Source organism: Rhipicephalus sanguineus, chromosome 9, assembly GCF_013339695.2.
Source record: "Rhipicephalus sanguineus isolate Rsan-2018 chromosome 9, BIME_Rsan_1.4, whole genome shotgun sequence".
Lineage (NCBI taxonomy): Eukaryota > Metazoa > Arthropoda > Arachnida > Ixodida > Ixodidae > Rhipicephalus > Rhipicephalus sanguineus.
Window position 1 is genome coordinate 32,708,037 of NC_051184.2, and position 26,691 is coordinate 32,734,727.

Genomic DNA, 26,691 nt, shown 5'->3' on the forward strand with positions numbered 1-26,691 from the left:
GTCACGATGGCGCCATCACATGATATTTCGCACCACTTCCTGTCAACGCTGACGCCGCTGACGGTCACTTTTCGCGTTTCATGAGACATCTTAGGCTTTCGCCTTAATAAATGATGGAATAAGCGTGGGTCGATGTACGCCAATAAGAGCGAGCCTTCGGAGGTCACAGCATTCGACAAATTGCACAGGGTGCCGTACACATGTGTCAGGGTATCGCTGTTTTGAACAGCGTTGGGCCCTTGAACAACGAATACGAGGCATTTCACCAGGAAAAAAAATTCTTTATTAACATCTTCCTTATTAGTTTGTGCTTATACAAACAAACAAAAGAAAAAAACGGTATCACACGAGGAATTCGCAAAAAAAAAAAATGAACAAGGGACCACGCAGACTGGCGCGCAGCCATTTCATGAAAACACGTGAAAACCAAAGCAACGTATTATACGTGCAGTGCCATCTTGTTCGCCGTGTCACAATCTCTCGGTGCACGGAACAAGAAAAGGAAACCCTTTCATATCGCCCGCCTCCGTGCGTTCGGCGGGCTTTAAAGCTCACATGTTCAGCGTTCTTACTGTACACACTATTTTGCCATTTCTGTACAGTTGTCGGTCGGGAAAGTGATAGCAATCGAGTACTCAAAAAGAATGTGCAGTGGACCGACCGCCTCCCGCTCTTTCGATCCGTCTGCCGTGGCGTTTAAGGCTCAACGGTACGGTGCTCAGCCAATCGGCGCATCGCACAAACACGAACGTAGGTGACGGACGTGTCGTTGCAAAACCGCGTGACCTTTCGTCAAACGGTTTCGTCGCGGTCTTCGACTTCGTCAGCTCGCAGCTTTGACCGTGGTGCACCAATATGGCGGCTACGGCAGCATCACGGTGTTCGCAGGAGCACGGTGAGTATCGTGGCTCACTGACGAGCCAGTAATGCTACCCACTGCTGACAATACCGTTCACTTAGTAAGTGACTTTCTGTTTGGAACGATAGAGATTGCGATGCTGTAGGTGGTCTGGCGTCGAGATGAAAAGTTTAGGGTGCGGTCGGCTGTTCCTATTCACTAACTTTGAGATTTTAACAGATCTTTCTTTCGTTATTTGACTTCGCCACAACATAAAGTGATGACAGAAAAAGTGTACAGAAACTGTCTAGAATCCATCCAGTGCTAACAAAGGAATTGAAGCTCTCAAATGTGCGTATGAGAGTAGCTGCTGTACTTGAAGCACTTCTTTCAAACTGTATAAATAAGAATTCACCGCAGGTAACAGCCAAGAGAAATAAATTGGGCCGAGATATCCGAGCCACTAGAATGTAGAAATGTTGATAGAATGCTCTTCAAAGTTGTACGATGATGCTACAATTGTACCGGCTCAGTAAATCGCAACAATATTACTGAAGAAACAGGACTCTTAAGACATACTGAGAACCATGGCCGTAAGCTTTTAGATGAAACAGAACCAACATATTTTAGATTAAAAGATCCGCTCTAGCTGTGTGCTTCGGTATACGCAATGACAGGCGTCGGGATTTAAAAGCAGTTTTCATCGTAGTTATGTCAAATGACTCCCTCACTAACCATAGGATAGCCACAATGAGCTAGCTAATTCCGACATACACAAAACCCAGGCGAATAAAGATAAGTATGCAAACCGTTGATTGATTGATGGGAGAAGAGCCCAATCTTTCAAGAGAACAATATATCCACTCCTCTAAATTTTGCACACAGCTGGAAATTTCACCAACACAAAAAACCGTTGTCCATCGGTACTCAGAAAGAAACAAATACTGTAACGTCAGTGTACTCGTGATAGTATGTGTCAATGCATTTCTCAATTACAGGCTGACCCACATACTTGGATACTTCTGCCTTACACAGTGGCAGAACACAGGCGGTGCATGTAACGTTAACGAATCTGGTCCCAGAAGCTACAGTTCACACAGCGCTGTCTTGTCTAAACTGCCACGAATGATTTGAACAGTACTTAAACACATGACTGCTTCATCAATTCACTTGGCTCAGACACATCGGCCTTAAATGCAAAAATAACAATCTTGACTACTTGCAGGGGAAACAAAAAGGCTGGCGGGACATGAAAGAAACTTCGACACAAACTATAACTTCTGAAAGAGAACATGCGCAAGGGAAAGGGCTAAAGAAGATATATTAAATTAAAAACGTATTCCTAGATGCACTTTCAATCGGAGTGTGTCGTTGACAATGTCATATGCTAGTGTCATACTCTGTTCACGTTTTTTTATACAATTATATAACCAACACTCGTGCTGACAAAAATGCACCATCAACAAAGCTCAACTTTCTCACCCCTCATTTGCTGACGGTGAAAGGACGAGTACGGCATGCTTCACTGCTGGGTACTAGACTTGCTGTGCTTAACTCAGCATTGCCTGTACGTATAAACAGCAGAAACTGAACACCCAGAAGCTGTAACAAAGCTTATGACAGCAGCTTTACTAAAGCAGCAACAAGCACAGTTGACTGAGTTTGCTTAGACTTTCTGAAGATCCATGCAGTAGCTCCATTAGGTTAATCTTGGTATAAATAGCACAGTGAAACTGCAATGCCTTTAAACGCCGTTTCGAGATGACAGTCTAACACGCATCATCGTCGACAGCGATTGTGTGAAAAGTAAGAGGTGTGATAAGTTATTAGTAACTACCATAAATGATTTCAGCTTTCAGTTTTTCACGCTTTGTCTCTGCTGGAGGCTGACATCTAAATTCTGGGGACAGAATCCTTTTAAGAGTTTCCTAGCATTCCTTATTCACACTTCTTTCTAGAAAGGAAGATACCAGGAGCTCTAAAGACTCTCGCGAAATAAGCAACGCAAGTGGCCGCAGTGAAGCATGCCGCATCGAGATCTGAAGGAAGCTGCCACTCAGTCATACATGCATACACATTCACGTCTCTTAAACGCACAGAACATTCAAAAGCACGCCGGCACAGGTGTTCCCAAGGCACAAGGAACACGGGACAGCTTCAAAAATGAATATATTAACATCATACAAGGACACATCTCAGGGCAAAACAGCCACACTCGCTTTTCACCACTCAAGTCCACTTTACTAAGAAACGAAACTTCAGAAGAACATGGCTGCTAGTTCATTTGGCTTTTAGACAAGGAAAACAATGTCGCATTAATGGCATCATAAAGACAACGAACTGCATGAGAACTTGATTACTAATAAATTAGGTTGAGCTGGCATGTTCCGCTCTTCACTTCTAAAATAAAATTTTCTAGTGGTGCAGAATGTCATATGCAATACCAATCTTGCACAGTGCCATATTAGCATGGCAGTCGTACACATAGTAGCACTGAATGCTAATAGAGCAAAGCAAATGTCTCGAGTACCAATGCTCGAAGAGCTTCTTTGAACCAACATTGTGTTAGCGTTTGGTTAGGTAGCATGATCTTTAAAGTAAATTGCCAATGTCAATGAAACTGTAGATATTGGGGTAGGTTACTTAAAAAATTATTTCAAAGGTTGTAAGTGACGCTAATCGGTGGCTGGTGTGAAACATATGAAAAGTCGTATGGCAGCAGCTCTAACACATTTTTGTTGATCGCTAACAGAAATGCCTAAAGTAAGTAGTTCGATAATGAGCAAGAATACAACTCTCGTTTGAGACCTGTTAATTGAAATCTGATGCCTGGGAATAGACATGTGCCACATTACATGATGTGTCATCACATGAATGCTGAAAAGCCACTGACTAGGTGCAAGCCTATTTCTGCCTCACAAGTTTTATGTGGTGCAAGACTGCAGCTCACTTGCTCTGAACATAAATGCTCAAAACGTAATAATCTTAAGCATCTAAGCCTTTCGTTACCAAATAAGGCTTGATACGACCGAAATTGGATATGCTTAAAATTGAGGGCTGTAGTGAATGTTGTTGTGCTGGAAGTAACGCAATCTTCATAACAACAGTGTTGCTGAATATATATATTCATCTCAATGATCACTGTTCGTTATCAATAGTGCACCGTGGACTTATAAGCGATAGCACAACAGTTTAGGGAGCAGAGTTTTTCAGCCAGTGCATCAGTGGACAGGGACACATCGTAAAAGAACACCGAGGGTTGCCTACCTAGCCTACAGAGTGCATTTACACAACTTCACCAAGCAATCAATGGTGGTCCACAAAGCACAGTTACGCCACATTTTAGCAATACGATGTGGTGAACATATATTTGCTGTATCTAGTGGCAGTACATAAATGAGGGGAGTGGATAAGCAGTTAATCACTAGCCTTTTCATAACCCTCTGGAGAGGCTCTTCGGCTAAAGTGCATTATTACCCAGGCTGAGGAAAGAATTATTTAATGGGGAGGGGCGGGCCAGGGATGATAGCTGCTGCACCGCTTTAGAAAATTCAGTTCTGAGGAATTTTTGACCAAACAATAAAATGTGTAATTCTAAGCGGGCATCTTATTGAAAAGCTTCCAACATATGAGTGCATTACAGATAAATAACCTTGCACTCTTTGTAGACAGACAAATTGTTTGGCTGTTATGAAATCTAAATGCAGAGTTGTAGCGCTGTCAAGAGTCCCCACCTCTCCAGAAGAAAAGTCTAAAATTCTTACAGAAGCCAGTAGGACCAAGTGAAAAAGCTCTGCTGCTACTGGTGCTGCCATTTCAATGCGTGTAAGGCACTTTGCAAACATGAAAAATATGCACTTTCTTTAAAATGCGATTACTGGCTAGCTACCAGTAGTCCACTACGACTACCTTTGGCACTGCACTTCAAGATTAACAGAAGAATGGTCCACTTTCATAGAGATTCTATGTTATAGCACACGCAGCATCGCATCAGTAGAGCTCTGTCTTCAGGCAACCTATCAAATAAGAGTTTAAACAGTGCATGCTATGCAAATCATTCCAAGGTGTGTGGAAGTGGCCTCGGCAATGTGCCTGATTTTTTCAGGCTGTGATGCACATACGCAACTGCTGCCCAGCAAAAATGTGCGCTTGCTGGGGCATGAAGGTCAGCACACAGATGCATGTGGCGAGAAACACTGGAAACTGCAAACTCTGCTCCCCACAACTTTGGTGCTTCATTTTATAGAAACGAATTAAATATGTCCTTTTTCTGAACCTGGGAACATTGCACCTTAAATGCATTGTCACTTAACATCATGCAGTTTATATATGGCATCTTCCAAAACTCACTAACTTCCTGCCCTCTTCAATAACTGCTTTGGGACTTATTCTGTTAGCCCTGCCACTCAGCCTTCACGCCCTCCTCAAAGTATAAAACAAATGATGCATGTGATCCTCTTTCTCACTCACTCAGTTCACTAACACGAGTTTCACTATGTGCAGATGTATACCAAAAATTGACACCAAGTGCTAACTGCCACTGGAAATAGTGAGACGGTGCTCCATGCTAGCGACTCTGCTTTTGCTTTTCCACACGGGAATGAAATGCCATCTCAGTTTTGAAGCCGCAATCCGCTGGCTTGGACGGGCATGCACTGAAGACCTCCTTTGCTTCTCCCGAAGTCAACAAGGCAAAACTAGTACTGCAGAAGTGCAATTGCCCGCAGAGCAAGTTCAGGCATCGTGGGTCACAACCCAGAATCAGAGGAGGGACAGAAAGTGCTGACAGACAATGCCAGATACAGAGGCCTCGACAGGGAGAAGAAAAACAATTTAAAGAAATTCAAAAGTCAATTTTTCTTTAGACAAGACGTAAAATGGCCACTAAGTAGAGGGCGCCGCAGGGAGTACACCACTGTTCTTGGGTCACAGGTGTCGCCATCTGCCAGCACTGGACACAACACTGTCAGGCTGCCAAAGACTGGCTGGAAAATGTTCGGCGCATCACACTGCGCACAACACTGGCATCCACGCAGGCGTGTCACCCACTCTTGTTCCCATAAACACAAAAAAAAAAACACATTGACTGACCAGATGATGTCGACGACCATAGATGGTACTTCAGTGCTTGAAAGTCCTAGCCTGCAGTCCCACAGCGCCGTGAAAGCGCAATCAGGTGCAGACATTTCAGCCTAACATAATAAAGAATGTCCAGAACAGAATAGTCTTCTCGGTGCACAGCACACACTGTGGACGATGCAACATTCAGCAGCGCATGTAAGCGGGTGACTGCTGCTGTCTGCTAGTCTGCCAGCTCACTCGTTTTGTCCGTTAGTGGCAGCGGCTTAGCAGATGGTTGATCTAAACATTCACAACGTGGTGCAGACAACGATGCGAAGTGGCGACTGTTTCATCTTGTTCTTGTCAGAATGACATTGAAGTGCACAGCCAGCAATGTGGTCAGTGGAACAGCCCACCATAATGAGACCAGCGATGAGGCACTGTTCACCAGCTCCTCGTTCTTGGCTCTCGTTTCGTTTGGCAGCTTGTCTCGGTTCTCTGCAGAGAAGCAGGGATAGCAAAGATTAGCTCTGTAGGCGGTGATAACGATAAGTGAGATATTATAGAAACTCAATAAAATGAAAACAAATACAGGTTATCAGATAGAACCAAGTAAACATGGTCGCATAACTACTATAGTGCAACAAATCTCTGCCCATAACGAATTTCATTATGACAAGTTCTCTCATCACATGAAGTGCACCTTATTAGGACAGACTAACCATGTAGTTGCAAACTACACAGCAGATATTGCAACTATTTTTTTAGCAACACATCACTCAAATCGGTGAACTTGAGCACGTATCTCACAATCACTAATAAACAAATTTACATGAATTCCCCAAACATATTTTTGGCTAATTCAGGCATTGAATTGATGTTCTTCATGGGGGTATTATGGGTAGCTTTGGTTTTCCTCTACTTACACTTTTTCCTTAGACATGGTAGGGTTATTTGTACTATGAGTGAATGTGTTATAAGGGCAAAGCGGTATTAGGCAGCTCTGATGTATAATACATTCCCATTCATCAACACTGACAAAACAAGCAGTTGTACACCTGTTGTCATATGTGATCTCGTCAACGTGATACTCCAGATTTGTGCTAAATATGCCTTGGTTCGATATTTAAAAATAGTAGGGGTGTGCGAATATCAAAATTTTCGAATACGAATCGAATACGAATATCCACCTTCGAATATCGAATCGAATATCGAATATCAAAGGACAAATGCCTCCACAGTAAGAATATTTTATTTAACATGTTGCTATTTGAAAAAAAAGACATTAACAGCCTGATTGGCAACACAACATACGCTGCTATCTCCAGAACACAATGTCCAGGCTAGCACAATGCACATCACAGCAGAAGCGAATATCACGGCACAATGAAAGTAATGACTAGATGTTATCATGAAGAAATATGAGTTGCTCCATATGATCAGGCAGCAGGCGCTCCCTTCTAACAGAGAACCCCCCCCCCCCCACCCACCGCCACTGAAAAGGCACGCTCGCTTGGAACAGAAGTGGCTGGTATAGGGAGGTACATGGGGCAAAGCTTTGCCAGACTGGGGTATCTGAAGGTGCCTACAGTCCGCCACCAGTCACGTGGGTCACTGTCTTTCTTCAGAAGTGGTCCCGCATAGTGAACGAGTGGTAGTGCGGCACGTTACGGCCGCATAATATTGAAAAGGTATGGTTACACGATCGCCAACAGCTCTGCACGTCCGAGATGCACCAGCAATAAATCATACGTATTAGGGCGCTCGTCGCAGGCAGATGTTGTGCCTTCGTGTACATACGATGTTTATCGCTCCTCTCGGCAACGTTTTTAGCTATACGAACGCAGCAGAAATGTGGAAGAGGAGTTATTTTATGCATGATAATCGAATCGCATATTCGAATTTTTCGAATATTCGAAGTTATCAAATATTCGAAACTTTTCGAATACACGATTTTCGAATCGAATACGAATATTTCGAATGTAATATTCGACGAATATTCGAAACTTTCGAATATTCGCACACCCCTAAAAAATAGATACCTGCTTATACTGTGCACATCTTGAAGCCTGTGTGAAGTGAAGCTTTCGTGCAATGGTGAAACACTATACAACTAATGGTGAAGCCTGTATTTGTGTATTTTCATCCTGTGCTACATATTTCGTGAGATGGTAATCTTTCATGTCCTGCAAAGCTGAAAACGCCTACAACCCCTTGTGCCACAGTGCACATACCCATCCTGAAGTATTATCTGAGAGTGGGCACTCATTTAGTGGCATGCGCCGAGTGAACAATATATCGGCTAACGTTTGCAATTGAAAGAAGGCCAAGTACCTATCCTGCCCCGTTTCTTCCTGTAGTGTGTTTTGTTTCGCTCTACAATTTCACAACAAGAGAAGACCTTTCTCACATCTCATATATGGCTCATCTCTGAAGGGGATTTGATGCCCAGTTTCATGAAATATATCGTTACTTATCTCCAGAATCACCAAAAAATCTGCACAACAATTTTGAAATATAGTTTTTGTTCGATGGTTATGTTTAACCACATGGTGTGCCTCAAGAAAAAGATGCTTGAGACCAGTCACGTCTGTGTAGTTAATGAACGTACTAATTGAGAAAATGGAAAAAAGATGGGACATGTGCGGGTCGGGCCGCTAGTGAGATCTGCTGGCTGTGTTTGTGACCCCTGCAGTACACCATATTAATAACGGTGGTACGAGCACCCACCGGCGGTCTTCTTGGAAGACTGCTTGCCGTCCGCCACGGGCACGTCGTACGTCTTGATGGGCCTGTGCGGCGGCGGTCTCGGCGGGAACACGGGCCACCGCCTCGGAGGGGGCAGCGGGGACTCCTCGGGCACGGCCGTGGGCGGCAGCCACGGGGCCCGGGGTCGCGCTGCGGGCCCGGATGGCGGCAGCACCGGGCGCGTCGCGTTGGTCGCCCACGGCCGCCGCCGGTCCGACGGCAGCTCGTCGCGGGGAACCGAGGACGGCACGGCCGGAGGCAGCGCCGTGCTTGTCGTCGTCGAGCGAGGCCGAGAAGTCGTCGCGCCTGCGTTGGAAAAAGGTTTTTATTGTGATATCAAATACATGGAGAATCTCGATGGCTTTTTGCCGTAGCCGTCGACATCGCGGTCATGTTCCGCATAAAGTCCAAATCGATAACATCAGCCCGCGCGTCTTATGTTCTACCCGCAAGTATAAGCGCGCGAGTAGTCGCGACGAACGCGGCTGAAGGAGATATGAAATGAGCCGGCCATCTCCGTCACGCGGAGGTGTGCGAAAATATTTCTGTAGTCTCGCATCAATGCCCATTAAGCGTCCAACCTTTCGAGCCTCGATAGTTATGGTCACGGACAGATACGCTCAGAATTTACATTATCTCGATAACGTTTGAGTTAACCGGCACTACGGACCTGCACTCACTAAATGTCCCTTTGTGGCGTTTGCAGCATTCGACCGAGATGCTCCTTCGCCAGCCGCTTGAGTTTTCGTGTTATAAACAAACGCCTGTAGCGGCGAGATGAATCGCGAGTCATTTACAGAGGCTGAAGGGCGAGTATGGAGCAGACTAGTTATTCTACTATTTCTTCGCCTGTTATTAGTTACGTCGCTACTAATATCTTTAGTACAATTGCACTTGGGACGTTTCGAAAGCCCTAGATGTTCCACCTAGGTCTCCTCTACAGCATCCATGTATAAGCTTTCTTTCTTTCATTCTTCGTTGTGACATGAACAAAGATTGTGAGGAGTAAAGCAAGAAAGGGGGGGGGGGGGGTGCAAAATTGACAATAATGTGCTTAACCTCAGCACTCTTCTCCGGATAGCTGCACATTCTGTGCTGGGCTTCCTCCTGTTCTCATACTTGTCATTGGTACATCATATCCCTTTAATTAAGGGAAAAGGGACTGGCCGACTAGTCGTCGTCGATGATTATCGGCGTCGAATTATGTAGCCTAGGCAGTAGATATTAAAGTGCTGGTGTGCACATGGTTTCAGTGTTAAACACTGCTCTCCACGAGAACACACGTATCAGAGAAAAAAAAAAAAAAAACAGAGCGAAGGGGCCTACTCACTTTTGCTGGGGTCGCAGCAGACCTTGAAGATGACCTTCATGTTGTGGGTGGCGCATCGGCCGCCGATGCGCTGGTGCAGTCCCTCTACGCTTCCTGTCGAGGTGGCTGCAGTCACAATAAAAATCGTGTCAGGGCAAGCTCAGATTGTCTAAATGTACACTAAAGCGATACACTAAGTCAGTTCAAACTTGTCCATAACTCTTTGAGACCTTTAACAACTCTATCCACCATATGTGGCGTCTTTCAGCCACACAACAATCATCGTGCTAGACTGCTGACCCGGAGGTCGCGGGATCGAAATACGGCCACAGCGGCCGTATTTTGATGGAGGCGAAATCTTAGGCGCACGTTAAAAACCCCAGGTGGTCGAAATTTCCGGAACCCTGCACTACGGCGTCCTTCATAATCACATCGAGGTTTCGGGACGTAAGGCCCCTCTTATTATTACTATTATTATTATTATTATTATTATTATTATTATTATTATTATTATTATTATTATTATTATTATTATTATTATTACAACAATAATCGTAATGCGCGTTGCTTGCGTTTCCTTCACACGAAACGCCGCATTGGTCCCTTCTCTAAGGGTATAAACATCTTTGATACGGCGGAATGAATGAATGAATGAATGAATGAATGAATGAATGAATGAATGAATGAACTTTAACTGATGTCAGCCCGGCAGTTTCTTTAGGGCGGGGCGGGGAGAGAGGGGATTAACCCCTGTCCCGTCCCGTCCCACACTCCGTTGATGATGATGGTGGCGGTGTCTCAGGTGACGGCTCGAAGTCCTTGGACCCGGGCAGCATCTTCGGTTTGCCGGACAGCCCAAAGCTGGTCGCTGGTAAGTGCCACTTATTTACACTTATCTACTCCCATCAAGGTGTAAACGTCTTATTCGTAATTGTCTCAGCAAGCTCACTTAGCCCCCTTGGGGGTGTAAACGTGCATATCTCACTGCGGTTGCCACAAGAAAAGGTTTCTCGTACACCGGACGTAAAGACAGCGTTGGAGGGGAAGGAGTGAAAAGAAAGAGGATACTCACAGATGAAATAATAGTCCTGTCCCGGTCTGAACTCGAGCCCCCCGGGCTGGGGCGTGAAGGAGCGGAAGGTGATCGTGAAGTACATTAACTGGTGGGGTTTGTCGCAAACAGCGATGATGCGCGGCGTCGGGTTCGTGATGCGGCACGAATCGTACTCTTCCTTGGACACCTGCACAACCAGAGAGAGAGAGAGAGAAGGTGTGTCACCCATTCGCCAACAAGAAAGTGAACAGCACCACAACACACACACACTTATCTGATGACGTTTTCGCGCAGAGTAGTGTGTGTAAAACACGTTCTTAGGCGAAAATGTTTTGATCACGTCGCTCGGACAATCGAGAAGACGATGCTCGGGGAAGGAAAATTAACGTTCGAGCAGATAGCCTGTGCGTATGCTTATACCACCTTACGTTGCACTAAATATATGAGAAAAGAAAAACGTCACGAAGGCTGTGAAAGACAGCTCTGAATTTTATGTTCTTAAGTTTCGCAAGTGTAATTTCAATGTTAGTGATAGTTGCGCTTATTTTTTTTTTATTATTTACTTAGTGACCTTCGTTGGTGCACGAGCGATTTTCTATCCATCCTCAACATTATTTAGCTGAGCGATGCGATTTGAATTGTGGTATCTTCTTTGTAAGAGCTACGCGAGCAAACATTTCTTTTACGAAGGCTCGCTGAAAGCGATACTGACGCAGAAAGGCCACCTGCGGCGTCGCTCTCGCAGCCTAGCATTTCGTTGCGTTAGTACAACGACTACAGGAATAATATTAATGTCCAACTTCTATACCAAACTATTGCGTATGCTTTAAGGTGTGGGGTCAGGGTCATGGCCTCAGAGAAAGTCGCCAGATGAAGCCCCCAGAGATGACACGTAGCCAGCGTAAACAAAGCTCAACCTATACTGGTCGAACCTCTGGCACCGAGTGATCGTCCCGGCCCGTGGTCCATGGCGCTCCCGCCAGCGCGCGCCAGCCGCGTGCCATGGGCACTCGCTGATGATAATAATGCCGTAGTTCCCCATAAAGGTTATAGCCAATCACTTGATATTCCCGGTGTGAGTGACTCTATCCAGCAAACTTAGTCTCGGTTGTAGTATATCCTTCTAGGGATGTGCGCATACTCACGTTGTAGATGATGTACCGCTCGACGTCCTCCTCCTGGGTTCCCGTGCGGTAGACGGGGCAGATGATGTTCACCTGGTCGTACTCGAACGGGATGTTGCCCTTGTTCACGTCGATGATGTGGTCCGTGTTGTCAATGCGGAAGCTGCAAGGCAGAGATTGAAAGCAATCCTTTGTAGTACGCGTACGGTGCGACACAACGCGCGGTATCGGAGAACATAATTTCGTTATGCGTCGATAAATTATCTGAAATAGTTATTTCAGATTACAGGCAACTCTTGCTCATCATAGAGGTTTAAGGCAGCGGAAGACAGTGCACTGGCGCGGAAGTCGCAGTCGCTGCCCGAGCCAAAGTGACGAAAAAGACCAAGTCACGTCAATTCAACCACTGTATTTACTTCACGCCATTAGCACTCGTTAGCACTCGCTAATGTTACCTAGTGTTGTCTCAATGGTGGCTAAACAATGGCTGACGTTGGCTACTGGTGCATAAAGGTAGCCAAATGATTCGTAATTTTGGCTATCCGCTGTTATAACATCTCTCTATACTAAAGTGTCTTGTAATATTCTTGGCCCAACGCTACAAACTTCCGTCTTTTCGTCAGTGATAGAGCATATCAAACAAAAGTAATCAGCATCTTCACGTGAAGACACCGTGACATAAATGGTTAAGGCTCCCTGAATAAACTTTCTCGCACATAGGGGAATGCTTCGCTAGATATTGGCATGTCCTCATTCGTCTCCTGACGCCCACCCACGCGCGCTCCAAGGACGGCTTGGAGCGCGTGTTTAATTAAAGTCGTAACTTCACGACGCTCCCTACGGCCTTCAGCTGCTAGCGAGTGTTTACACGGCGTGGCCAACGGAACAACTTGTCCACGAAGTTCCTTCCGCTTCGGTTTCTCTCGCCCTCTACCACTTCCTTTTCCTCCACTTCATCTTCCTCCTACGAGCAATTTCGTCTGGCAACGAATCTGGACGAACATAGGGAGGCACCGCTCAGGCAAATAAAGTATATATAACATAAAAAACAGACATAGACTAAAAAAAAAAAAAAAAACTCTTTACGACTCGAGAGTACGGTGCGATTAAAGAGGAAGCAACTAGACGGTAAAACGAAAGCGTATTCTTCCCTAACTCCACCAACAGCAACATGCGCCTGATTTGCTCGCACTACCTTGAACGCACCGCTCGTATATACTCACGCAGACACGCCCTGTCTCGCAAAGTGCGGCCTGCACCGTTTCCGATCGTGCGGTACTGCGTAAGTGGCGAGCTGAGACATTCCCCGAGCACTGTGCGTCTCTTCTCATCGTTTGGAGACGACGTAAAGAAACGTAGTTAGCCGGGGTGGTACGAAAGTACGCGAATCCGTCTAAGCAATACGGAAGAAAACGAGCGCACCGTTTTGTTTGCCACCCACACTATTTCTGTACGTTTGTTTGCTCGCGCCTGTCACGATTTTTACAACGTTTCACAACCTATATCAACAAAATGTATGCATGTATGATTGTATGTATGTATGTATGTATGTACGTACGTACGTAAGTATGTATGTATGTATGTATGTATGTACGTACGTACGTAAGTATGCATGAATGTATGTATGTATGTATGTATGTATGTATTTATGTATGTATGTCGTGGCGTCCTTAAGTCACAAAATGACGTAACACATCGAAGTTAATAAGCGGGAGCGGGGGCGGGGGCGGGGGCGGGGGCGGGGGGGGGGGGGTGATTATTTATAGGGCGTGCAACTTAAGTACCTCGCGGTGGTTATGCATGAAGCCGGTAGATAATGGGAAAAGGCTGGGATTACGGTGCAACGCACATCCACCATCACTCCGAGCAAACGGTGTTGAGGTCGAAACACATGAAATCCATAAATAAACCTCCTCGCCTTCTCTACCTAGGGCTTTCAACACTAGCTTGAATTGTCACCTTCAATCTCTCGCAGCTGCTCGCGCAAGTCTGTGCGTTCATCAGTTTCTCCTTTCTGGGAAAAAAGGATATTTCGCGCGTTCGCGAGAGCGCGGAAGAACTTACCTTGATCCGCGCCACACACGCGCCTGTATAGAACCTCGTAATTCATCACCGAGATAGCAACATGCTGACACGACGAGATCGAGGCGTCGAGCGAGAAGGTGCCGTAAGAAGGGTGAGATATTACTGAAACACAGCTCCGCAGACAAGCTTAGAAAGAGACGCTCAATACGGCTGCCGCAGACGGGAAAGAGAGAAGAAATTACGACGGAAATTGACTAGAGTCACTTATCACTGTGAGTGCGAACAGCACTTGGGTGATAGATTGGTAACACATTGATGCACATTTTACGCACGTCTTATGTAATGTGTTATCACTTTAACCCTCATATTCAAGTTATTCTCCATGCGTCCGTTGTTTATTTAAATGTTATCATTCGTTTTTTATTTACTCATTTCTTCTTTGATTTCGATCATTTTCGATTCACCTTCTGCGTTGTCACACGGAGATTAGATCCTAAACGTATCCCAGCTGAAGAAATACTATTCGCATTTTAAGCACCACAGAGTCTACCAGCAAACGAGCCTATCACGATCTCCGTAAAAGATGACTGCATGCAACCTAATAATTGAAAAGTGCATTTTTCTCATATAAAATAAAACAAATTTCCCTTCATACGAAACCGTTCGCTTAGCTCTGACATTAGTAGAGGAGGTGTTCTGGTATTTTACATGACTCTTAACGAAGAATACGCAGTGAGTATCCCGTTATGGAGCTAAATGCGAGGTCGTGGGCTCGATTCTCGGTCCCGAAGGCCGCGTTCTGATACGGGTGGAATACGAAAATCCTCTACCGTTTAGATGCTCGTACGAGAACCCCGGGAGGCCGATATTTATGGGCAGTCCCCGGTTTCGGGGCCTCTCAGTGCCGCTGTCTTTGCTTAGGTACGTCATAACAACGTAACTAACCTTAGTAACATAAATTAACATAGCTTGTTAACACAAACGAAAATTGGGGGACGCTTAAGCTTCGCCTTTAGGAGTTGAACGCGATAGCGACATCCTACAACATTACATCACTTTATTCCTGGTTAAGGTTTCGGGACCTGTGCGCGTCCTGTGTGACTTGCTGGAACATTCCATTAAAGCTGACTACCGGGGCTATAAAGATGGAAATGTCACGGACGAAGCACGATGTGAACAATGGAAGGGATTCCACCGTCTTGAGTGCGCGAGAGAGGCAGGAAAAAGCAAAAAAAAAAAAAAGCTGAGTCCTCAACGACGGCGAAGAAGGGCTTCCGGGCGCGAATAGAAATCTCGGTCAGTGATAAATGAAGCTTATGAAACGAACCAACCACTTCGAGACACAGTTTGCGTCGAGAAGAAGGAAAAGAAAGGAAGGAAGGCGCTGCAGACGGCCCTCTTCACCCCAAAACCACCAGCTTCCCCGCCTGTCATCTACGGCGGAAAAGTTGGACGCAGAGCCGAGAAAACCGCTAGCGGCACGTTCTCAGGCCCACCGCAACCTCAAGAAGAAGAAGCAAGGGGAAAGACGCTGTCTTCTTGCAGCAAACCATTTTTCTTTTTCAACTTTATTTCCCGTCATTTGAGGAGAGGAAGACGGACGAGGCCTTTGGGAACGAAGGGTATAACCGCAAGATGGCCATCAAAAAAGCCCGGATGAATATTAGATTAACGCGAGGAAGCTAGAAGGGTAAGCCGACCCACGCCACGAAAGCAGAGAGAGAATGAAGCGAAAGAGAGGTGCTGTGAGAAAGGATGAAACGCCCGAGAAAAATGGAAGCGCCCATATGCGAGGCGAGCGTCAGAACACAAAAAGTATTCGTTGCAACATAATAACGCGCAGAGCATAAGAGCGGCTCGGAAGCATTGCTTCATCTATATATATATATATATATATATATATATATAATATATATATATATATATATATATATATATATATATATATATACACACACACTGTGTGAAGCGTAAAGGATTGGTAGGGAAGGAGGGAGGGGGGCAGGCGCTGAAAGAGTGAAGAAGTGAGAAGGATGTACCGACGTCGACGTTAACACGAGCACTCAGGCGCGGCGCTATGTACTCTGAAAGCGAAAGCCTGTGTGCGTAAGCAAAAGCGAATATGAGTCCGGCATGAAAGACGTAGAAAAAAAAGAAAGAAAGAACACCCTTGGCAACGCTCGGAAGGTGTTAAAAGAAAAAAGACAAACTTGTACAAAGGCTGTAAATAAATGGTGTAAGTAAAGAGCGTAACATACTTCAAAGCACCTCATCGAAACACCTTTCAAAGGGTGTAAAAGCCTTCAAAGTCCCACGTTCTGGGTTAAAACAAATTTGTATTTTCTACGGAACAACGTGTGAGCGGAGCTGCATTAGCGCGAAAGTGCGGACGTAAACGTTGGCGCGCACGGACATGCGTGGGTCTATGCGCATGAGAAGTAGCAGACTGAAAATTAAAAAAAGAAAAAAAGAAAAAGGAATAAACGCGAAATGTGGGCGGTCTCCCATGAAAATTTGATGAGGTGTATGTCCATCGAGCGACAATATACAAAGTGGCCGCGAATGGAACACGAAGAAGGTTGGCAAAGCTCAAATTAAAGCTGAAAAAATGTAAAGCTTGAAGAGCGATCTTTAAAAATTGATGAAATAAACGGTGAACTCGAGCACCGGACGGCACGACAGCCTTTTCCGGCACGACGCCTTCTTTTGACTCCTTTTTTACTCTTTTTCGGCGAGAGATGAGCAAATGAATGGAGAGTGTAATGTGCTTCGCGACACAGGAAACGGGGCGTTGAAAGAAAGAAAGAAAGAAAGAAAGAAAGAAAGAAAGAAAGAAAGAAAGAAAGAAAGAAAGAAAGAAAGAAAGAAAGAAAGAAAGAAAGAAAGAAAGAAAGAGTGATAGTGTAAGTCGAGCCTAAAACGGGCGTGTAAAACAAAAATAAATGGACGAATAACGAAATGGTTACGTTAGTGAGAAGAAATTTTTCGGCCTCTCGCGAATGGCTACAGGCGGCCTAATGTCACGCTTGCTATTCCTGACTTTCACATTTATTACCATTTTTGTTCGAACTGTGTATTTTTCATTAGGAAGCAACACGACACCCCCCCCCCCCTTTCCCCCCTCTTTAGTTTTTCTTCCAGCGGCTTTGAATTTTACTCCCTATTTTTCGCGAGTCCCCGAGTAAACTTTCCCGTTAAACGGGTTAACGTACTTTCTCGTTTTGCCCTTTTCCTCCTCTTCCTTCAACCTCTCTCTCACTGCTCATTTTGGGAAGCGCATCTAAAAAAATAATAGTAGATAAAATAAAAGCGGGGGGTCAGCGAAGGACGAGCGTCTTCAAATATTCACGCCTTTCATCTTGAAAAGTGGACGAAGCAACTAAGGCGTGCGCGGGCCAGGAGCTCCGGTGAGGGCGGCTTCGAGTGAAGAGGCGAGGAGGGTGTGATGTCCCTTCGGACGACCCAGCTTGGCTGAAACAAAAGCTGCCGGCTAAAAAGCAGGAAAGAAACGAGAAACCGTTAGGATGGGGACGATACCTTGGCTTCACGGCACACGCGCCCTAAGCAAGAGAGGCGAAGGACAGAGGGTACTGCGATAATGGAAAGAAGCTCGAAAGAAAGCGCTGCGAGCGCAAGAACGACGAAAGTCCACTCTACGGCGGTCTTAAGTGAAAAAGGAGACCCTCCAGATAAGTGACGGGCGTAGCAGCGCCCATCACACTTGTATTAAAAAAAAACCGTTTTCTTCTTAGCGATGGAAGGGAGATGAAAAGGAAGAAAAGTGATACGTTATAAACGCACGTTCACTCGTCGTGGTAGCTTAGCGGCTACAGCGTAGCGCGGAGGGAATCGAACCCACGCCCTCGTGGGTTCATGCAACTATATGCAATCTTATACGTATGTTGTACTTGTCTGCGAGTGGACTTTAAAGAAACCTAGGTCGAAATTCATCCGCGGTCGCTTCCAAGGTATGGTGTGCTTAATAATTGCACAGTAACGTTAAACCCCCACGTCAAATCTCCGCGTCAAAACCCAGAATCTTTAGCAAATAATCGGGAGCGATTGCCTCAAACCGGCCATAACTATGTTTGCAAGTTAGCAGGCATCACGCCGGCAGCATCGCCGGTTAACACTGTCAGCTTACAGGCTTGGAACAAACACTTACGCCTCTACGTTAAAGACATATGTTTCGGACTCGCACACATTTAGCTTAACCTCAAATGTCTAGCGCAGTGTTCAAATGCGGACTAGCTTCCAGCATAGTGTTCATAGTACAAAGACTTTGTGCGCGCGATAACTGGCAACAAGACGAAAGGCTCCCGATATGGAGGCTTACCTGTGCCGTTCGCACAGGTAAGCCTCCATATCTAGTCTGGCGCCCGCGAGCAACATTGGGAAATATTTCCTTCGAACTATCTGCGAGCGCAGAAAAGCCTTTATGAAGGAAATACCGACAGCAAATCCGACGGCGCGTCGGCGGTGGCTCGATACGGAAAGCCCATTACACAGACAGATTGCGTCAGCAGCGTTCGAACGTTCCCCTCAGCACGGAAAGCTGGTTTCGCCGCATCACGAGTCCTAATGAGGAGAAGCCCGCTTCTCAGCGAGTCTAACGGGGCTGACGTATTACAACGCCAACGCAGCTAGAGCAATGATGTTGGTGGGCAGGCCGGCGACGCAGCGTAGGCGCTACGAGGCACAAAATAACTCGCCTCGAAGCAATGTTGCTAGATTACTTTCCCTCGTAGCGGCAAGTGCCGTCATCCGGAATTTCATTTCGCTCCTAGAGGGAGCTCCAAGTCGGGGGAACTGTGGGAGTGCGACGGCGTTATGAAGATGCGAGTGAGCGCAAAGCTAAGCGAGAGAACAAGCACGCAGAACAAGGCACCAGCGCGTGAGCGGTAACACCGCTGCATCGCTGTGTTTCATGGGAAACTGCCAGGATCCTCGCTTGCGTAACAGGTGCGATACTGCGAACGAGAAAATAAACTTTACGGGATAACTCGCAGCAGACGACGCCGAAACGAGCAGACGAAACTCGTGCAAGCGTTCCGCTTCGTCTGCACAGCGACCTCTACGGAGGAGCGGCGGTGATCTGCCAGCGCCATGTTGATAAATGAATTGCGCCCGCGAAGGGCGCGGGAACTTCTAACACCGAGAGAAAACGAGAAGTTGCGACATGATTCCGCGAAACACGGCTGCGTAAACGCGCGCTAATGCACACGGCTCTGAGGTTTTTCCAAAAGTAAAGATGAGCCAACCCCATCTCTGCCATTTCAATCCTCTCCTTCTGCTTATTTTAATCAGCGGTTCTGCTTTTTGTCTAGTCGGTGGTGTTGCGTAAGCACGGCGAGCGCAAGCGAGGCTTGCCGCTGCGGACATTGTTGGACAGTGGGCTCGGAACACTAAACCCAACGCTTGTACTTAGCGTGAAATGAAATCCGAGACCCATATGAACCTAGACCGCCGTTCTGAACCAACATCCAGCAAAAAGCGATAGCATTCTTGCATAAACACAATTTATCAACGGATTACGGCATTCGCAATCGTTGTCGTTTTTCTTTTTTGTGCGCGTAAGGGGAAAAAAAAAAGAGTCAGAAAATACCGCGTAATTAGCTGCTCCACGGTTCTCCCAACGTCAGCCAATGTGTGATCTAAGTCTTCTGAAATGAAAAGCAAACGCCGTCGCGAGCAATAAGGTGCGAAATCAGTTATGCACGAGGCCGCAAGGTATAGGAGTGTTCACGAGCGTAAGCGATGGTCATAAACCTGTTTTGTAGCCGCAACACTTCGAAGGAAATCCATACGGACTTCTCGACAGAAAGAACGCTTCCCAGTATAAGATAAATTCGTCCTGCTTCGGGATTCGAACCTAGGACCAACGACATTATGGCGTGGTCGCTCTACCGACGAAGCTAACTAGGACAGGAGATCGTAGAACGATGGCGAATTGATATCATTGCGCATAATCATAAAGACCATAACATCATCATAATATCCCAATATCACAAAGACCAGTACATGATCAGGCCACGTGGCAAGAAAGTTTAGCTTGCGCCAACCACTACTCCGTTTTCGCTCTCTTATTTTACTCGTATACTCAAGCTGCGCAAGTGAAACAGTGAGTCAAGCTGGCGAGTCTAGACAACGTGACAGGAGACGACAGCCACGAAGAACTTTGTAGCCGGTCTAGAGGTCTCGAGATAGGCTGGTCGCGGTGTTGATCAATTTACACACCCCCCGTTGTGGGGGTAGGATGTCTCAAACTCTGGCAAGGACGAAAGAAAACAAGAAATAAAAAAAAGAACCAGGCTTTCGCGGGAAGCGATGGAACGAGATTAAGCCGCAAGCAGGGCGTCGTCCTACATCTGACATCACGAGTAATTGCTTGCCCCGGAGGCAGGCAAACAAGACGACGTCGACGACGACGCCAGGACTAACGCGGGCGCGACGCTGATCATGCTTCGGCAAACACGAGAGAGACAACAGCATCGCCCATCTACGCGATTTCGCAAGGCACGCGTGAAGCTGAGCAGGCTTGCCAAATTTGCCAAGAACAAGCGAAGCGAAATCGATCGAGCAAAGAAAAATACAAAGTTGTGTTGCGTAGTACGTAGCAGCAAATAAAACGAGCACGCCCGCAGTGCACGCCCAGAGGGGGATGGTGGGGGGAGGCGAGAGAAGCTAACGCCGTGTCTACTTGCTAAGTAATACGCCACCACGGCATGCTCGTCGGTCTTGTATATTGTTCACCCCCTCTGCGCCTAACTTGAAGGCTAAGACTCGGGAAAGAAGAATAAAAAAAAACGGGCAGTCTGCTACATTGAGAGGAGAAGTAGCGTGCAGTGTAGAGGAAAGTTAGGAGCCAGAAAAAAAACGGCAGGATACTTCGGAGACGACAGAGAAAGCTGCTGAACATCGAATTGACAGGTCTTTCTAATAAGCGTGACTGAACTTTGCTCTGAAAAAAAAAAAAATGTTGCACAGCGGTGGACTAGAAGCACAACCTGAAGAGGCTTCGATAACACACGCCCTTTGAGCAAATGCCTTTTCTTTTTTTCTCTATGTCGACTAGCTGTCCCATGGAACCTCACAGGTAGCAGTTTTAATGATACTATCTAAACGAATCGACGATGAAGCGGATGTAGCGCTTATCAGATCAATTCAGAACCATATTATACAAGAAACCTCGGGAAAGAAGCACAAAACAGAACTTGTACTTCCCAGGAACATTACTGAATACAGAAATACTGAATAGATAAGAATTACTGAATACAAGTAGAGACGCGGTCGCCTACAACTCCAGACGAGAATCCTTACAACAATCGCTGTTTTGACGGTAGCGTTTCACGATGTTTCGACGCAAAGTTAATCTCGTAGTCAGCGAATCTAAACGGCAGCTAATCTCATCATCCATGTGTCTGGTGAAACACAACCAAAGACGACGATATTCTCGGCGTCACTTTCGTGACATACACTCTAAGAAACAAAATAGTCCTTCGACTATTTTTTTTCGTGCGTGTGTGTGTGTGAGTCCTGACTAGCCACGCATATGACTCTCTTTAAAGAGAGTCATATACTCTCCTTGGAGAGCCGTGGGACCCAAAAGAGAGTTAACGTGTTTCCTTAAAGAGAGTCACACAGACTCCTTTAGAGTACTACATACTCCTTTTTTTTTCTTTACCTTAGAGGGTACGTGATGGAGACTCAGCGACACAGGAAAGAACGGAGGCTCCCTAGCTGCGGCTGCACTGCACGAGGCTTACACGAGACAAGGGGTCGACCATTACGCTACATTTCTTATCACCTCTCTCGGATTTCTCGCGCGTCTTGCCGGAAGCGTCTTCCGCGAGCGAGAAATTATTGGTCCCCCGAGGCTACCAATCAAAACACCCACATCGTATCTTCCTTTCTTCCTAAGCAGGCGACATCACCTTTTCTTTCTTTCTTTTTTTTTTTTTTTTTTTTGTTCGGCACGACTTATCTGTCTCGCTCCCTCACCGACGCTCCTTCTCCGCTCAAGCAATCGTTTATGTTATTCCTCTCTTAACCAAACTAAACACGTTGAATGACGGTACAGAAACATACGAGGCCAATTTATCAGACTGCGTCGCAATTACCTATGCTGCCAAAGCAATTTATCTGAGTATGCCGTCGGATATATGTACGATATAGCAAACAATGTGCACGAGCGTGATAAATGCGACTCTCGGCGCGTGAATTTAATCAAACGGGTTAGTGTATTTCGTAAAACGAGCAGGCAAGGAGCATGTTTGACGTAGCCGCGGTGTTTTGGATACACTGTTTCGGAGCTGCCTCGCTGTCAAAGACGACGAAGGCGCACCGCGCGCTTTAATTCTTGCGTAGACGAAAGCTCAATCTCTTGTGATACGAGCCTGTAAGAACTAAAAGGCTTCGAGGATTTTCGAAAGACCTCGACGATCCGTAAGTCTTAGAACACAGTCTATCGACGATCGCTTTCAACCATCCACCCAGTAAACCAGCTGTACTCAGAGTTATCACACCCAACGGTAGCGGGATATTCGAACTATAAACAAACGAGCGTAGAAAATTCGGGTATCCACGTCAGTACTTGTTATATATACTACGTTATAAAAACGTCACGTCCTAATCCTGACTCTCGCGTTTCCCGGAAGTGATAGAACTCCCGCATAGAAGTCGGTACGAGGCATCGCAGAGTGCACAGACGACTAAGGAAGCCCAAGACAAGAACGGCAAAAGCGCGCGTCACCTGTCAAGGAGTTTCGCGGATGAGAACAGGAAGACCCTCCCCTACTAGCTCCGGCGCGTAGTCAGCGGAGAAACATATTGTACTATCCAATATCGCTGCTCTAGGAAGCAACAACACTCACGTTCGTCACCTGAACAGAAACAAAAACGGAACACACTCCACGACAAAGAGGCGGGCAGGCGAACGCGCCGCTGAAACAGGAAGCGAAGAATGACAGGCCCCGGGAAACGCAAACCGGAAATAGCAAATGTCGTCGTCGCAGACGACAGGCCTTGGACGGCCGCCGAACGCTCGAATTCAATCGGAGTCGGCGGAAGACGACACAGCGCACTCAACGCTGGGTGGAAACGCACCACGCGCAAACGGGAGCGCTAACACGCGCAGTCGAATTGTGACGCGCTCAAAACTTTTGCAACCAAACCATGCCGGTCGAGCAACATGGCAATCATAACATATAGGTCGATGAAAAAAAAAAAGGAAGTAAATAACAGAGGATTCTCGCTGTCTGTGCAGAAGATTAAATTTGCCGAATTTTTCGTGGCGCGCTAGTGCTATTGTCGAAGACAAGGCTATGTAAGTCTGTATGCGAAAACGGGGTAGGCAATACATCAAAAACACGCTCGCATATGACATGTCGGGATGCAAAATAAGTGGGAGTGACGTGGTCGACGGTTCGATTCGGCCGGGATGCGCTACTCTTTCAAATCCGTGGGAGAAGGAAAGGATGGAAAAAATATGCCGGGAGAATGGCTGTCACTCCACTGGGTGAGGTAAAAGCTACGAATTCAAGCTATGCAGTAGTGGGATAAGTATATACGGTTCAGAGAGAGAAATACAATAGATGCGAACGTCATATGAAAACGATAGATAGATAGATAGATAGATAGATAGATAGATAGATAGATAGATAGATAGATAGATAGATAGATAGATAGATAGATAGATAGATAGATAGATAGATAGATAGATAGATAGATAGATAGATAGATAGATAGATAGATAGATAGATAGATAGATAGATAGATAGATAGATAGATAGATAGATAGATAGATAGATAGATAGATAGATAGATAGATAGATAGATAGATAGATAGATAGATAGATAGATAGATAGATAGATAGATAGATAGATAGATAGATAGATAGATAGATAGATAGATAGATAGATAGATAGATAGATAGATAGATAGATAGATAGATAGATAGATAGATAGATAGATAGATAGATAGATAGATAGATAGATAGATTTTATCTAATCTAACCAACATATACTGCACATAACCATACACCGTGTGCTTATCGTGCCATTGCAGAGCGACAGTTCTGGGAAACTATATATCTCTATATATGGTGCGGAAAGGCGGTGCCGTCCCCAACGCTAAGCTGAGCTGAGCGGGGTGGGTTGTGGAGCGGAGCGGAGCGCAAAAAAAGTCTTGAGTGGTTTTTAATCCTCGTCGGGGGTTCTTTACACGGCGGTGACGGCTGCTTCTGGAAATCCATTTCGAGAGCATGAGGCTGTCCGGGGGATAACGGAGGATATAGAGGCACTAATCTTTTTCCTTTCCCAGCCTTTGTAGAGCACGCTTATTGAAAAAATAAATAAGTAATAAATGCAATACGAAAAGTAAATATATTTTAACGGGTTGGACCACTCCCTTAAAATATAGAAAGCCACGGAAAAGGGAACGAGCGAACGACGACGATTGGGGGGATTTTCGCGAGAGCTACGGCACCGTGTCGCGCCTGGTTTGCAAGGATATGAGGATTTCTTCTGGGCCCAAAGTATTAAGTAAACAAAGGGAAAGAAAGCTTTTTCGTCAACAAGCAACAACAAGAAGAAGAGAACAAAGCAAGATGTTACGTCAAGCAGCAGAAGAACTCGCAGCCGCATGTAGCCAAGCTCTTCGTCCCAGAAGTAAGGCGTGCTGAAACGGACGCAGGAGAAGAGAAACAGACGAAAGAAGCGCCAATACAATCGTCTGTCTGCCTATCACTGTGTTTTGTTCTTATCTGTCCAATACTGCGTTTTGTGAATGTTGTTATCACAGTGCTTTTGTTAGTGTTTATGGCTAGAGACGACGACTGCCGAAAGAGTGGGGATTTGTGATTCATCATTCTAGCGAAGAAACAAGAAACCGCGATTTGCGGTGGGGAACGGAAAAAACCAAACCAAGCAAGCAGTGTTGTTGTGAGATTCGCTTGGGGATTTTGCGGTTCCACGGAGGAGCAGCGAAAGTGAATTTCAATGCGCGGCGGATAAACACGGCAAAGCACTTCCGGTATCGAAGCACTTCTCAAACATACCGCGTGTGGCGCGTCGGATGTGTGGCTATCGCATTAGGCGCTTCGAATGCGCTGACGCAACGCCACTTCGATGTGCTTCCAAAAGAATCGTTGCTAGGAGACGGCTATGGATGGATCGCGACTCAGTGAAGCCACAGCAGCTACCTTAAGGAAACTAAATTGCGTGCTCTGCAAAAAGTGTGATTTGTTGCATGGAAAGTGACGACATGGGGAGCATAAGGCTAGCTTGCTTGAATGAATGAATGAATGAATGAATGAATGAATGAATGAATGAATGAATGAATGAATGAATGAATGAATGAATGAATGAATGAATGATCGGAGGCGTACTCTCACTCGAAAGGTCAACTGCAATGGAATTTCTCTGTGGCAGACATAGAGACCTGGTAATTTCTTTTGTTCAAATAAATATATTAATTGTTGGGGTTTTACGTCCCAAAACCACGAGATGGCTGAGGGACACCGTAGTGGAGAGCTTCGGAAAATTCGACCACCTGGGGTTCTTTGACGTGTACCTAAATCTAAGTACACGGGCCTCTCCGGCGAAATGCGGCCTCCGCGGCCGGGATTCGATCGCGCGACCGTCGGAATTGTTTCTGTTCGTAACAGCATTTACATAGCGCTTACGCTGTCATATTTCAGAGGTCCTGGCAGAGAAACCGTGCTGTTATGTTTCCCAAATTAGCGTTATGTAAGGGCAATAGACGTCCCACATTATAATTATTCAGTCAAAACTATTTCAGTGTTTCATTTTAGTATCTAATAAACCGATTCCAACGCCACGTGTTTACAATAAGCAGCGACTCCCTTTATTATCATCCGTTATGCAACACAGGCTCGATCGTTATTCTAAAGGAAAAAAAAAATAGGAGAAAAGGAGAACACATTGAGATTCATGCGTCGCCAAGAGATCAAGATAAAAAAAAAAAGAATATGCTATCAAGTACGCGCCTTGTCGCGCGAGCAATAAAAACGACAAATGAAAGCTGTTACCCCATTTCCCCGTAATGACTGGCGGTACGTTAAGTCGATCTTGCTCGCAGGAAAACGAAAACAATAAAGCAACAAAACGGACAAACTAACAGCCAAGGTACGCCATCGCTGGCTTCCCAGAAACAAATAACGGTTCCGACGTTACGATTATCAAGGAAGGTAAAAAGAAAAATTGAGGAGACAAACAGAAGGAAGGAACAGATAAGGAATGGCGCGCTCGCTACCTTAATGGTTTCCACTAGTTTCTAATGTCGGTCGTTACTTATTCCCTTCCAACCTCTTTGTTTCTCCCCGCCTTTGTCTTTTCCTGCTCTAAACTGTACCCTTTGCTGCCGCATCAATTTCGGCGCTTCCCCACCTCCCCACCCAACGTTTGTCCCCATTTTCTCTCGTCTCCGCACATTTCCCGTAACGTCCCAAATCCGTTTTCCCTACGTAACCCCTTGCTCTCACCTAGGTGGCACCGCCTTCGGCGTCAGCT

The 26,691-nt window shown here is 45.9% G+C and overlaps 1 protein-coding gene across 1 annotated transcript in view; it reads right to left on the reverse strand.

The window, feature by feature from the left end:
- Positions 1-271: 271 nt before the first annotated feature.
- Positions 272-26,691, reverse strand: part of LOC119404932 (ephrin-B2a) — a 292,359-nt gene continuing 265,939 nt past the window's right edge. The window contains exons 2-6 of the mRNA XM_037671646.2: positions 12,156-12,297; positions 11,029-11,197; positions 9,978-10,082; positions 8,630-8,953; positions 272-6,397 (exon numbers count right to left, since the gene is read on the reverse strand). Coding sequence (XP_037527574.1) covers positions 6,249-6,397; positions 8,630-8,953; positions 9,978-10,082; positions 11,029-11,197; positions 12,156-12,297 — 889 coding nt within the window. The 3' untranslated portion in view covers positions 272-6,248. The remainder of the gene's footprint in view (positions 6,398-8,629; positions 8,954-9,977; positions 10,083-11,028; positions 11,198-12,155; positions 12,298-26,691) is intronic.